A 15,431-nucleotide genomic window follows, 5' to 3' on the forward strand; every position below is an offset into this window, starting at 1 on the left:
TCAATACTGTTGTGGCACTTGCTTCCTGATACACACTACAGTGATGGGGTCTGATCTCTATGACACACACACACACACACACACACACACACACACACACACACACACACACACACACACACACACACACACACACACACACACACACACACACACACACACACACACACACACACACACACACACACACACACCTGTTATTCTCTAGGACATCTGTCCAGTGCCCCACCTATATTGAATTATAACTAAAATGTTTAACCTAATTTATGGAAGATCATTTCTTGACACTTGGGACCATTGTTGTTAAATAATGTTTGCCAAGATAAGTAGACAGTGGTACTCATAAAACACAACAATCTTTCTTTCGATATATATATATATATATATATATATATATATATATATATATATATATATATATATATATATATATATATATATATATATATATATATATATGTATATATATGAAGCAGCACCAAAACGACGTTGGCAGAACTAAACAGGAAGTCTGTTGTCCAAATGTTGTTTTGTCCTTATTTTATTTCTGCTGAAAATGGTAAAAAGGCTGGCTCTTAAGTATGAATATGCTTGTACATTATAAATAATCCTCTTGTATGACAACTTTGGCCTCAAAATGTAAACTTGAATGATGTTGGACACTTTGGTGCCTTGGTCTGCTTTGTCTTACCTTTTGTCCCTTACCTACAGATATAGAAACCAATGGGAAAAGCCATAAACCTCATGATAATTGCAATCTCTTTTGAGGTCACAAAAGTAAAGTTGTGCACTTTGTGCAGATGTGAAATCACCTCTCGGCAATACTGCGACTTCAAGAAAGGACATTTTCATCCTGAGGCCACACTGTGCTCCCAGGTACATAACTGCACCCAAAGCATGTGAGCAATTGGTGGTCAGTGCGGAGGTGGGGGGGAGGGGGTGGTTGACCGGTTCTCTTGTAACTGACAACTCTCACACAGCATGCCCGAATGGTAAAGACAGATCTTCACAACATTTATTCAACATGTTGTGGTGACCTCTGCTGTCGTTGCACTACACTGGCACTTTTAGCATCTGATTCAATCGGAGATCAAACCAGAATGGGCATGAGATAGCACACGTCCTGTTGAACTATTATTTAACAACAATACTCATGAACTTTAGTTGCTGTTTTTCGTGTAACTTCAATGAATTAATTGTCGCAGTTTAACATTGCATGATATGTTGATATAAGTGAAAATCTACAAGTAAGAACAACTGTTGTCCTTGTAAGCATCCTTTCCTTATTATATTACAAGGAAAAGTACCTGTCCCCAGTCACAGTAAAAGCAAACAAACGTATCCATCCCCAGTGACAGCAAATGTTTAAGTTAATCTATCAATTAAAATTTTTCATGGACTTTAAAAATGTTAATTGTGTTGCACTCTTGGTCTCACTCAGAGCCAAAGCTCTGAGCTATTTATTGTATACCACCCACCACAAAATAGTGGTGCAACATTGGGTGGCAAAGGTTCAATTTGTCTAAAAAGAGGGCAAAATATCCTGCTTGCGAAATCAAATTTGGCATTAACACTATTCATGCCTGCACTGCCGTCATTTCAAAAGTGAATATTGACCTTGTCAAATGCAGGTGCTGCCATAAATAGGAAGCAGATGAACACACGGACAGACACCACAGTTCACAATATATAATGGACTAGCAGGTACCCACAGAGCATCTGTGAAAAGTAAAATGTGACTTCAAGTCCTCAAGTCCCCCCCCCCCCACGCTCTCACAAACCCCAGGTAACAAATCCCCACTCCAAAACCACAAGTTTCAGCCTCGCCCACCCCCAAACCGAAGGCATCAGTCATCTCCCCACTCCAGGCCTTCAAACCCCCTCCCGCCTTCAGTCTCAACCTCCCCCTCCCACTTCTGTCCAATCTTTGATCCCCCCTCAAAATCCTAACTCTTTTTCTTCCCCTCCTCTCTGAGGGTGGGTGGGGGAGAGGAGAGATGGGCAGGAAGTAGAGGGGGAGAGAAGGGAGGGGATAGAGGAAGGGGAGCAGGAGAGAGAGAGAGAGAGATAGAGATAGTGATAGTGATAGAGATAGAGATAGAGATAGTGATAGAGATAGTGATAGAGATAGAGATAGAGATAGAGATAGAGATAGAGATAGAGATAGACAGGTGAGGGATGGGGAGTGGAGGGGGAAGAGAAGAGAGGGGGGATGAGACAGGGAGAGGTGAAAGGGGTGAGAGAGAGAACAGTTCAATTTCATATGAATTTAATCTTGTCTAGCTATGTGCTTATGAAAGCTGCTATTTGATGAGAACCAACTCCATCAACCCTAAACCTTAAAGGTCATCTTTCCACCCCCTCCAGTCAAATCCAAGTTTTCAAAAGTTCTCACTCCACTCACCGAATGCATATTATTATATTATATATATATATATATATATATATATATATATATATATATATATATATATATATATATATATATATATATATTTATATATAATAATGCATATTACAGTACTCAGGCAAATTCATGAAAGCAATCAACCTTTCCATTGGTAACACAATCAGGCATTTTTTCTATTTAAAGAAAGCTATGAACGTCAGAGCATGTGTACATCAAAACAATACAGCAGTGCAAACTGAAGCTGAAGCTGCCTTGATTGACTTCTATCGTGAATTTTTTTTTTTACTTCAAAGCATTGAATACACTGCTTTACAAATTAAAAATTCCTTAAAACCTACCTTTGCAGGAGTAACACAATCGGGCAATTTTTCTGTTTAAAAAAAAAGCTAAGTCAGAACGTCAGAATGTAGGTACGCTTTACAAATTAAAACTTTGCTTTATATTCTTAAAATTCCGAAAAATCAAACGTTATTAATAAATATTGTATTCCATAGTTAGTCCATATATTCAAATTATTACATACAAAGTATTCCTAGGATTTGTTTAAATATCTACAGTAGTTGGAAATGTTAACTTGCCTAAAATTACTCTTTATTTACCGTTTTATACCCTGGGAATATGAAACAATATAATTAGACTACAGTTCGATGCATAATTTGCTTGAAAACATGAATTGAGACTCATTTATTTGTAAAAATCCTTCATGGCCTCTGCATCATTGAGGCTCCAAACCACGCAAAATTTTAGAATATTTGATAAAGTCAAAACCTGAGCCCTCACAAACATGCCATTTACCTTGTTCTTCTCAGGAAACACTGGTCACACCAACTCTCCACACGTAACCCACACGCGTAACCACAGCTCCAACACAGGGCAACCTGCCGTGGTTCATGTTCACCAGAGGCCTGCGAGGCCTTTGGTGTACATGACATGGAGCAACCAAAATGGGGGCGATTTTATTTTGAAGTCCCACCCAGATGGACAGACAGAAATACGGAGAGATGGACAGACTGACAGAGAATATATATATATATATAGATATAGATGACTTCCCTTCCAAGTCGTTAATTCTCTTGTTTAATAAGTGTATTTACAGTATGTTAGACCAATTTAGAATACCAGTGGGGGCCCGTAGGGGCATGCCCGTAGGTGCGGGCCAGTATGTGCAGCTTCGTGCATGCAGTATCAGGTCCCCAGTATCAATTGTGACGTCATATCAAATGAAGAAGAAGAATTGTGACGCCCCCTCTCTCTCGACCCTCTCTCCCCCCCTCCTCTCTCCTCCTCCTCTCTCCCCCCTCCTCTGTCCCCCTCCTCTGTCACCTTTCTCTCTTGCCCCCTCTCTCCCCCTCTCTCGCCCTTCTCTCTCCCCCTCCTCTCTCCCCTCTTTTGCCCCCTCTCTTACCCCCTCTCTCGCCCGTCTCTATCCCCCCTCCTCTCTCCCTTCTCTCTCCCCCTCCTCTCGCCCTTCTCTCTCCCCCTCCTCTCTCCCTCCCCTCTCTTGCCACCCTCCTCTCACCCCCTCCTCTGTCTCCCCTCCTCTGTCCCCCTCCTCTCTCCACCCTCTGTCCCACCTCCTCCCTCCCTCCCCTCTCTTGCCCCCCTCTCACGCCCTTCTCTCTCGCCCCTCTCTCCCCCTCCTCTCTCGCCCCTCTCTCTGTAAATGTATTCACAAATGTCTACCAAGCACTAAGATTCATTCCAACCTTGGGAAAAAAACAGCTTTCAAACCCTTGGGAAACAGCTGTTTCCCTCGGGAAAATTCAAACCTTGGGATTAATTAATAATTTGAATAATAATCAAACATTGGGAGTAAATAATTAAATATAATAATCAAACCTTGGGATTAATTAATTAATTCAAACCTTGGGAAAGAACAGCTTTCAAACCTTGGGAGACACTTGGGAAACAGCTGAAATGGATGAGGAAGAACGATATCAAACTTTGAAAAGGCACATACCCAGGTCCCCAGTGTCGATTGTGACGTCATACCAAACGAAGAAGAAGAATTGTGACGTCAATCCTTCAAAAGAAAAAAAATAATTAAATAAATATTCATTGTGAAGTCATTCGTGATGTCATAGCACCGTGTCCTGTCATTGGTTCACAGATACATGGCCGTAACTTGGGAACCGCTCGTCCGATTGATATCAAACCTTCAAAAGGCACATCCGCGGGGCCCCGGCAATATTCCTGGCAAGTTTCAATCCGATTGGACCGGTGGTCGTCTGGTTATTAATAATTTGGGAAAAAAAATGGCATGATAAGGTGAGAAGGTGGAACGACACCTTCAGCTGCCATATATACACCTTTTCAACACTGAAAAAGCAATAAAATGGCCGTAACTTGGGAACCGCTCGTCCGATCGATATCAAACCCCGAAAAGGCATATCCGCGGGTCCCCGGCAATATTCCTGGCAAGTTTCAATGAGATCGGACTGGCGGTCGTCGAGAAACAGCGGTCGCAGACAGACAAACAGACAGACACACACACAGAGATTGCTGGAATTATAGATAGATGCTTTACCTGCATGGTTCTATAGCTTAACTAAAGTCCAAAGGTAATACTCTGAGAAATTACAATGGAAAGCATTTCACATAATTCTCTCCAGTGACTGTTGCAGTACCCAACCTTTCAGAAATATTTGTCAGTTATTTAATATTCCTGTTCTCACTGAGAGGCTCGTACAGATCTCCCTCAATTTTGCTAATGAACATTTAAAATCAAATATACATAGAGATTGGCCAGGTAGAAACAATAATTATTGAAGGAACTCTGACAAGTCAGATGCCAAACCACTATTAGATGCTGAACCAACTGCGATAAGTGCAGTCCCATCCCCCTTTTAACCTCCATTTTGAATAAGCATTAGAGATTCTGCATACATCTGAGACCCTCCCTACTTTTGCTCGTTTATTATATTCATGTGCAATTTGCTTGGGCTAGCTTTGTGTGCTCATTTAGCATTTTTTTGTTGTAGTTGTGGCTTACGGGGACCATTATGTTCTCTTTGTGACTGTTTAGTGAAAACTCCACCACAGAAGGTGTTTATTTAGTTTGGTGTTTATTACCTCCACCACCGAAGGTGAAAGAGGTTATGTTTTCACCACTTTCTGTCTGTTTGTCTGTCTGTTTGTCTGATTGCGTACAGGATAACTCAAAAAGTTGTGGATGGATCTGGATGAAATTTAATGGACTGGTTTGGTGTGCTACAAGGACGAATTGATTAGATTTTGTTGAAGATCCTGATTTGGATCCGACTACTAGAATTTTTTAAAGTGATTCTACACCATTGAAAGATAGTGCGAAACCGATATATAGCACGATATCTCAAAAAGTTGTGGACAGATTTGGATTAAACTAGGTGGACAGGTTGGGTATGTGACAAGGAAGAAGTTTGGATTATGGTGAAGATCTGGATCCGGATCCGACTACTGTAATTTTTCATGTGATTCTACACCATTGAAAGATCGGGCTAAAAATGATGTATAGCACGATATCTCAAAAAGTTGGGGATGGATTCGGACGAAACATGGTGGACAGATTGGGTGAGTGGCAAGGACGAATCGATTGCATTTTGGTGAGGATCTGAATCCGGATCTGGATATGTTTATTTAATTCTAAAGGTGATTCTTCACCATTGAGAGATTGGGCCAAAAACGATACATGGCATGATATTTCAAAAATGTATTTGGCCAGATATGTTCTCGTGGATCAGGTATTATGTGGCGGAGGTATGCACTCTACCGAGTACCCTTCAAGTTGTTTAGTGCAATATATCTGTGATATTTTCTTTGCTTTATGCTTGTTTTATCCTATTTTCATCACATTACTTGTGCCTGACTGCAGATAAAGTGCATGGGAGATGCATGTGGCCTCCTGCCTTTTTGGAACCCTGATGTGCCTGATCAACTTTATCGCCCCTTGATCTCTCTTTTCCTGCATGCTGGGTATGAAGGGTTCGATAATAAACCAATTTTCAAATGTAGAATGTATGTTTTAATATAATGTTTCATTCAAATATTTCGTCAATTACTAATGTAGGAAAGAACATGTCGTGAAAAGAGGTTTTAGTTCATATGATGGTAAGATATGCAAATGGAACTTTCTGGTTACAACTGAATGTTTGGATCAGAAGAGAAGCGACATTTTATACACTTCCATGTTGCTTTTTCTATCTTGGATATCAGAAAACCATTGCAAGACATACTTTCTGGTATTTTATTGAATGATCAGGATAATAATCCAAAATGTAGTAGTTTTGACATCAAGCCTGTACAATGGTTGCCAACCTCGGACAGTTTGTTGTATCAGGAATTAAGTCTCGTGGAAAAGCTAGAACTCTGAACAGATCACAACTAAACAGGACAAAAGGAACAGTAGAGAGATGGAAGACACCAACAGCAGAGTTGAAGGACAAAATATAGGGAGACTTGCACAAACAATGGTTGTGAGGAGGAATTGGTGGTCATGATGTACACAGAAGGAAACGTCTCTCCCCCCCCCCAACCCCCTCCTCCTTAACCCATGCCTCTCTCTCTCTCTCTCTCTCTCTCTCTCTCTCTCTCTCTCTCTCTCTCTCTCTGTCTCTCTGTCTCTCTGTCTCTCTGTCTCTCTGTCTCTCTGTCTCTCTGTCTCTCTGTCTCTCTGTCTCTCTGTCTCTCTGTCTCTCTGTCTCTCTGTCTCTCTGTCTCTCTGTCTCTCTGTCTCTCTGTCTCTCTGTCTCTCTGTCTCTCTATCTCTCTATCTCTCTATCTCTCTATCTCTCTATCTCTCTATCTCTCTATCTCTCTATCTCTCTATCTCTCTATCTCTCTATCTCTCTATCTCTCTATCTCTCTATCTCTCTATCTCTCTATCTCTCTATCTCTCTATCTCTCTATCTCTCTATCTCTCTATCTCTCTATCTCTCTATCTCTCTCTTCCATCTCCATCTCTCCCTCCCTTAACTCTCCTTGTACCCTCGCACCTCTCTTCCCCCACTCTCCTCTCTCTCCCCACTCCCCTCACTCCCCTACTCCCCTGCCTCTCTATCCCTACTCTCTCCCCTTTTCTTTATATGTCTGTTCTGCCTCATTTTAAAACGTTGAGCGTACTCTGTCACAAAGCATTGGTGCCACAGAAGCAGCTTCCTGAGAAAATGTTATACTGGTCGGTTTGCCATTGCCTTCCCAGCAGTAGTTTGATCAAAATTTTTATATTTTGCCCATGGTGATGGCGATAACTCGCCTACTCTTCGTGACAGGACACCATGGGGATCTTTAATATCCACCAACTAATGTCGGAAGATAGGACGCCCAGTTTAATGTCCATTGGATAGACGGAATACACATTGATGATTCTCCCAGTCTGTGAAACACCAGGATGACAGTTTATAGCTGGGCCAAGATTCAAACCCAGGCTCGACAGTTTAGAGGCAAGCGTGTGTACCTCGAGGCAATCCTGTCAGCCCAGGTCATATCTTAATGTACTGTTAATAAACAAACTGTGATTCCATGCTATATTTATACGTTTATAATGTATCTCACTTGGTATCATACATTTATTTTGGTTGAATGTTGAGCTTTGCCTGCATGCGGAGCTTTTCAAATGCAGCACCGGAAGAAGTCACCGGAAATGGGAGACAGCTGAATGTGCGAACATAAAAATGCATGGACAGACACCACGGTTCACAAATATAATAGATACTTTGGGTATTTGACATATATCACTTACATCGAGTCAATCCTTCCAAGGTGAGGGACATGCCCAAAATCCATGTCAGCGTATCCACATTGTGGCTGCCACAGTTATTTGTAAAATATCAGTTTTTTTATGTCTTCTTCATTTTTATCTTCATTTTCATTGTCGTTAATATTGATGGCTTCCCTTCCAAGTTATTCAGTTCCTAAACAGCAAATGCAGGTGTGAACTCGTGTTTATGGTAGTACAGTTCCTATACAGTAAATGTGCTTGTGAACCACAGTTAAAGGTAGTACCGTGCAGTTACTATATAGTAAATTAACATGACAACCACCATTTATAATGTAGTAAAGTTCCTATACAGTAAATGCAGGTGTGAACTGTTTCGGGTAGTTCAGCTCCTGTGCAGTAAATGCAGGTGTTCACCTGATTGAGTCAGTCCCATGTAGTCATTGAAGTCATTTTCTGAAATGCCAACACCCAGACAATTTCCATGGTGACAGTTGAAATTGCCACATATGAGGAAGAGAAAGTTAGGATGAGTGGTTAAAAATTGGTCCATATTGTCTGAGAAAGAGATGTAGATGGAGTTGTAACTGTTTGGAGGATGCTACAACACAGTCAAACATGAGGTGGGAGCAGAGGAGAAGTCGCAATCAAAGATATCCCTGGGCGTTGGGAGGTGTAAGATTAGTACACAGCCAATCAGAAATTCAGTTGTTGATGTCAAGTGCAACTCCATCACCAGGGCGGATTTCAGACCTATCAAATCAGAGGAGGCAATAGCCAAGGAGAGACACCAAGGAGTCAGGGACATCCTATGGGAGGAAGAATTCTGCTAAACAGATGATGCTCAGTTTGTCAGCAGCAGCCTGGATTGAGAGATCTGTCAGGTCAGAGCGAAAGCCTTGGATGTTTGAGGTCCACCCACAGTGAAGGACAGGTGAGGAGGTGTTCAGTGGGTTTGGGATGGGTGGGAGACTGGAAGGATGAGGGATGTGGGGGGAGGCTGGTAGTGTCCAGGATGGTTGGGGGTGGGATGAGGGGGAAGCTGCAATAGGTAGGGCGATCAGGAAACTGAGTGGGGCAGGACAAAGGGGAAGCTGAGAGGAGGCGATGTTGAAGTTTTTTTTTCCTACTTTTAAAAAGTTTTTCACATGATTTTCAAATTTAAAAAAATCAACATCTATTAATAGCTGCTGACATATTGTTTGGCAGCCATGTTTGGCAGCTACTGTATTTAGTACTTCTCTTCATTCACGGTCCTGACATTCACGGTCCTGCTCTTCGCGGTTCACAAAGAGTGACCTGCTTCTACATTTGCGCTTTGCATATTCACAGTTTATTTATTTATTTATTCATTACACTTCAGGACTGGTCTCCTATATCCACCACCACTGATATGAATTCAGCCTTGGAATTCTTCCACAGAAAACTGCTTTCTCTTATGCACAGATTCATCCAATGGTGGAGGCCCTCAATATCAGACATGGAACCAGGGCCGTCTATTTGGACATATCTTGAGCTTAGTTAAAGTGCAGTCTAGCATCCTGCCTTGCTCTCCAAACTGTCTGCCTATGGAATCCAAGGCTAACTCCGCACATGGCTTAATGAATTTCTCCAGTCTTGTAGACAACATATGGCTCTCAACAGAACCCTTTCATCTCCTCTCCTTGTCAAGGCTGATGTACCCCAAAGCAGTGTTCTTGGCCCCATATTATTCCAATTCTTCATCAATTATATAACTGACTCTGGAAAAATCCTCTTTATCTCTTTGATGATGACTCCATTCTCTGTCGTGACATTTTTCATCTTTCTGACAGACAGGCAGCAACCTCTTCCCTCTCACCAGACCTTGAGAAAATCACAAACTGGTCAAACACAGATTTGCTTGTGCATCCATATTGTCCACCCTTTGCATTCTCCCTTAACCATCATCGTTACCTGCATCCCTTGTTTGTCTGTCTCCATCTCTTTTCTCCCTCTACCCTACTGTTGGTGGTTCCCCTTTCTCCTACTGTTCCCTTTGTTATGTTGTGTCCTGATTTGTTCTGTGTCATCGCTCCTCCACGTGCCAAGACCATGTAAAAAAAAATGGCCTGACATTCGCGGCATTTTTCAGGAACATATTCGCTCCTCAATGGATTGTTGAGATACAGTATTTCCTTTAATACAGCAGTTGTAAAAATATACAAAATTGATAACCATTCTGCTTTTCCAAATGATATACTGTTCTATAATTATTTTATCAAGTGATCAGTTTAATCAACTGAGGTTGACATATCAAATTGCTAATTTTTAAAATGATTTTTTACAGGGTGATGCACTGCCTTATATCAGTCACAATTAATGTGATCCTTGTTCGTGGGCTGGAAAAGCTGATTGGTTGGTTCAGAATTTCACTTTTGTACATCTCCTGTGGAATCACTGGCAATCTGCTAAGTGCTATTTTACTTCCGCACAGCATAAACGTGAGTCTAAAGTTAAAGTGCAGACCATTCGATGCCATTTTAAAAAATAATAATGAACAAATTATTCATTAGGACACTCATTGCTTTAATGTACCATATAATGCTGTTGCGACTTATGTACTATCCCCACATGTCACCACACCTGAATCCCTGCTTCCTAAATCCGATGCTTTATTTGGATCACTTGGGGTTGTTTTAACCAAACCCAACAATTCCACCAATGAGAGAGAGAGAGAGAGAGAGAGAGAGAGAGAGAGAGAGAGAGAGAGAGAGAGAGAGAGAGAGAGAGAGAGAGAGAGAGAGAGAGAGAGAGAGAGAGAGAGGTAGAGAGAGGGAGAAGAAGAGGGAGAGGGAGGGAGGGAGAGGGAGGGAGAGAGAGAGAGGGAGAGAGAGGGAGGGAGACTGAGACTGACTTTTGAAGTCCTTTTATTATCATAAAATACAAAAAATATTTATATAATTACACCAACCATTGGTGCATAAAATTGAAGAAACAAAGGATGCTCCAGAAAATTACTGAAGTACAATTTAATAAATCGAAAAAAGGAGGAGAAAGAGAGAACAAAAGAAAGTAAGAAAGAAGAAAACATTAACTTTATGCAGCACCCATAGTACACTATAAAAGTATAATGAGTTGGTTCTCATGAACCTCACTAATTCCTTCCTGACACCAAGTATTGGTGAAATCAACAAGCTTTTTAGCATCTGGGTGAAAAAAAATGAGCCTTTTAGCATCTTGGGTGAAAAAAAATTCAAGTATTATTCTCATTGACACAAGAGCATTAAAGAAGAACATTACATTGCATTGCCCAATAGGTTTTCCATTTAATTTTTCTTTCCTTGAGAGATATATTGCCAATTTGGCAGTTGCAACGAGAAACCTCATTAGTATGTTTACCTTATTAGGCTTGGCATGAAAACAAACAAAAAAAGAACGTTTTTAAAGTTATTAATTTTCAATCCAATATAGCTGCCATACCAGGTGAGCTATTACATCATAAATGTAAATTCTCCCTCCAATGGGGTAGTGGATCATGCTTGTTAAGTTTCATGTTGATCGGACAAGGTGCATTTTTCTATCCAAGATGAGGGCTAAACCATGTGACTTGTGACATCATAATTTTTACCATATATGCAGACATGGTGGAATATGATAGTTGCCAAGTTTTGCTTCGATATAATAAGTGGTTCCAGAGAAACCATTATTTAATATTTTTATTGAATCCAACATGGCTGCCAAACCATGCGACCTATCAATTATTCATGAACAAACTTATATTCACTACCCTTGAGCAATATGTATATGAAGTTCCCCTTGATCTGACCAGCCATTCTGGAGATGGTTGAAGGTTTTAAGGTAAATTCAATATGGCCACCAAACCATGTGACCTATCAATTAGAAATTAACAAACTTGTGAAAGGATGTCTTGGAGAAAGTGTGTGTGTGTGTGTGTGTGTGTGTTTGTGAAATTTTCGCTCAATCTATCCTGCCATTCTGGAGAAGAAGATTTTAAAAATTTATTATTTTTCAATCCAATATGGCTGATGAACCATCTGACCTATGACATCATAAATTTAAATTCTGCCTCCAATGGAGTAGGGGAACATGTTTGTGAAGTTTCGTGTTAATTGGATAAGGTGCGTTTTTCTTTCCAAGATGGCTGCCAAATAATGTGACTTGTGACATCATCATTTTTACCATATATGCAGACAACAATGACAGTTACAAATTTTCACATCAATAGGTTAAGCAGTTCCAGAGAAAACATTCTTTAATATTTTCTTAAATCCAACATGGCTGCCAAACTATGTAACCTATCAATTCGTCATTAACAGATTTATATCCACTACCCACGGAGAATGTTTTATAAGTTTCCCCTTTTTCTGACCAGCTGTTCTGGAGAAGAAGATGTTTGAAGGTTTTCGGGTAAATTCACTGTGGCCGCCAAACCATGAGACCGATCAATAAGAAATTGACAAAGTTGTAAAATAATGTCATGTAGAATGTGTGTGTAAAGTTTCACCTCAATCTCTCCAGCCGTTCTGGAGAAGAAAATGTTTTAAAAAAAAATTTCAAAACAAGATAGCTGCCGAACCAAGTCACCGATGATGTCATTATAATTTTTCGCTGGGGAATTGTGAAGATGAGGCTCAAAAAATTTCTGATTTTTCCCATGCAGCGTTCTACTTGACGAATTTTCACCGGGACACCACTTCACCCATGACGTCACGAAAATGTAAGATTTCCCCATGGGGAGTTTATTAAAATGAATTAAGTAAAAAAATTTTCCCATTGCACGGTATCAGAGACACGGAGGGAGACAGTTTTTGGTTTTTTCAATATGGCGCCTGTACCACGTAACCTATAGCATCATAATGATACATTCAGTATGCTATCGAAAAAGACACATACTATGGTGAAAATTTTGTCGATCGCTCTTATGGTTGCCGAGAAAATGATTTTTAAAGCTAAAACACCCGCAAATTGCTGGCGCAAAAGGAAAAATATGAAATAATAAATAATAAATCAACAGAACAAAAACAATCCATTAGACTGGGTACCCTAATTAATAATGAGACTCGTATGAAGCAAAATGTTGCTAAAGCCTCATCAACACTGGGTAGGCCAAACTCAAGTAGGCCCGTTCTAGCTCTTTCTCTCTCTCTCAAGGACGGATGGTATTGAAGACAACTCGAAAAATAACCGAAACAAACAGAGCAGGACAGAATGAAGAAAAGGAAAGAGGGAAGGGGAGGCAGGAAGAGGAAAACCACATGAACAACTCACCACAGCACAGAGCAGCTACAGCAACATGACACCACACCCAAACAACAAACTACCACCAGGGGGAGGAGAGAGAGAGAGAGAGAGAGAGAGAGAGAGAGAGAGAGAGAGAGAGAGACAGAGACAGAGACAGAGACAGAGACAGAGACAGAGACAGAGACAGAGACAGAGACAGAGACAGAGACAGAGACAGAGACAGAGACAGAGACAGAGACAGAGACAGAGACAGAGACAGAGACAAGGAAATGGTGATCATGCTGAAGCAGGCCTGGCCTTCAGGATTTGAAGAACTTGATAATCAACAATACGACACAATATTTTCTCACCTATCACAATAGTTTGTGTGTTGTGGTCTATGGTGCGAGATAAAAATCCAACAATCAGAAATGGGAGGACATACAAGATGGCCAAACTGAGCCTTGTGGATTTTTGAATTTTTTGATTTTTGCTTGATCTCCAGCATTTTGCACACTTGCCCATGTCTATTCTGTCTTTTCCATCCCTACAGGTTGGACCTTGGAGTGCCCATGTTGGAATTTTTGTGTGTGTGCTGCTGCAGATGTTACAAAGTTGGCATGCATTTGAAAAGCCTTGGCAAGCATTAGCTAGGTTTTCAGCCTTTGGCATCATCCTGATCTTAATAAGTCTGCTGCCCTCCATAGATCTGGTGGCAGAGGTAGGGGGAATTGTTGCAGGTCTCCTGATTGCATTTGCTCTGCTACCCTACATTGGACTCGGTCACCAAAACGGACAGGCACCACGTCATTGCTTTCCACTTATCATATCAGTTTTGACTTTTGCAATCACCATAACTGGGTTTCTTGTGATATTCTACCTTTTTCCTTTTGACTGTGGCTGGTGCCATTATCTGAACTGTATTCCTTTTACTGAAGGCTTCTGTGAGAAGCACAACCTCTGGTGAGGTTCAACAATCAAAATTCAGGTGTTTGCAAAAACTCCAGCAATTTTGTATCTTTGCAATCCACAATGCAAAAATTCTGGGCTCTCAAGAGCTTGCCAGATCAAAGGAACTTTATTTTCTGATTAAACCAAGTGCCATTTGTTTCCCAATTAAACTATAAGTGTCACTCATAGATGTCAGTTTTAGACGTGCAGTGCTCATCTTTTGTTTGAAGATCAACTTGTGATCACTTATGATCGATGACTGTCGGAGATCAAATCCAAAATAATGGCCAACCAACTTTGCTACTGCCTTGCATTATACTCATAAATTTCTCTCCCATTATCTTCATCACAAGATGCTGTATTTTAAGGTTTCATCAAAGCCGTGTAGCAAATATTCCTTTCTGATTTACTGTGACACTCTCCTTCAATTTATCAGGCACTGTTACCATGGACTGACAATTGAAAACAGATTCTAAGCATTATTCTTTTAATTTAATGCGAATGAATAATTGGGCACACAAATCTTGTGCCCAAATTCTCAATAAATAGCTAATCAGTATTACTTATGCATTCACAGAAGCTAGAATGGAACTGTGCCTTACTGCAGAGATAATTCTCTAATCAGTTATGCAAAATGAAAAATAAAACATTTGTAACTGTCTAACTTGGTTAAAATTTAGTAATACATATTGTTTGGATGCCTTTTTGAGTACCATGGCATAAATTGTTTGCAATGTGTGATTCCATTTGAAACCACCCTGATGCAAGGGCTGTCAATAAAATAGGATGAAGAAAGATGTATTTTGTTATTTCCTTAAGGGGCATGTTCTACAAAGTAGGCCTTTTTTTGTTGTGGATTTGTCACATGATAATAAATGGAGTTGCATGGTGCATAAAGAGAAAGGGATGTACCTTCAACTTTCTTCGTTCCTTCAACGAAAATTCCTTCCACCCATCCCATGACCTTTATCTCAGAATATTAAATATGGGAATGTTGAAATGTCCAGTTTACAGAGGTTGTTTGCACAGAACAATCAAATCCCCATTCTCGTTCCTTTGCAATGTCAAACCCCTCTGTGTCAGCATCCACCCCAACATTTCCTACAACCATGCATCCTCCCAACCACACCCCTTTATCATGCCCACCTCTTCAGCATCTTTCGACTTAATGTTCCC

At 40.6% G+C, this 15,431-nt stretch overlaps 1 protein-coding gene across 1 annotated transcript in view; it reads left to right on the plus strand.

The window, feature by feature from the left end:
* The window catches only part of LOC147034841 (inactive rhomboid protein 1-like), a 112,895-nt gene extending 97,845 nt beyond the window's left edge, over positions 1–15,050 (plus strand). Inside the window, exons 15-18 of the mRNA XM_085890340.1 lie at positions 801–876; positions 6,261–6,361; positions 10,411–10,564; positions 13,858–15,050. Coding sequence (XP_085746466.1) covers positions 801–876; positions 6,261–6,361; positions 10,411–10,564; positions 13,858–14,271 — 745 coding nt within the window. The 3' untranslated portion in view covers positions 14,272–15,050. The remainder of the gene's footprint in view (positions 1–800; positions 877–6,260; positions 6,362–10,410; positions 10,565–13,857) is intronic.
* Positions 15,051–15,431: the final 381 nt, after the last annotated feature.

Source organism: Eptatretus burgeri, chromosome 1 (assembly GCF_056783735.1).
Source record: "Eptatretus burgeri isolate ZD-2024b chromosome 1, Ebu_testis_v1, whole genome shotgun sequence".
Lineage (NCBI taxonomy): Eukaryota > Metazoa > Chordata > Myxini > Myxiniformes > Myxinidae > Eptatretus > Eptatretus burgeri.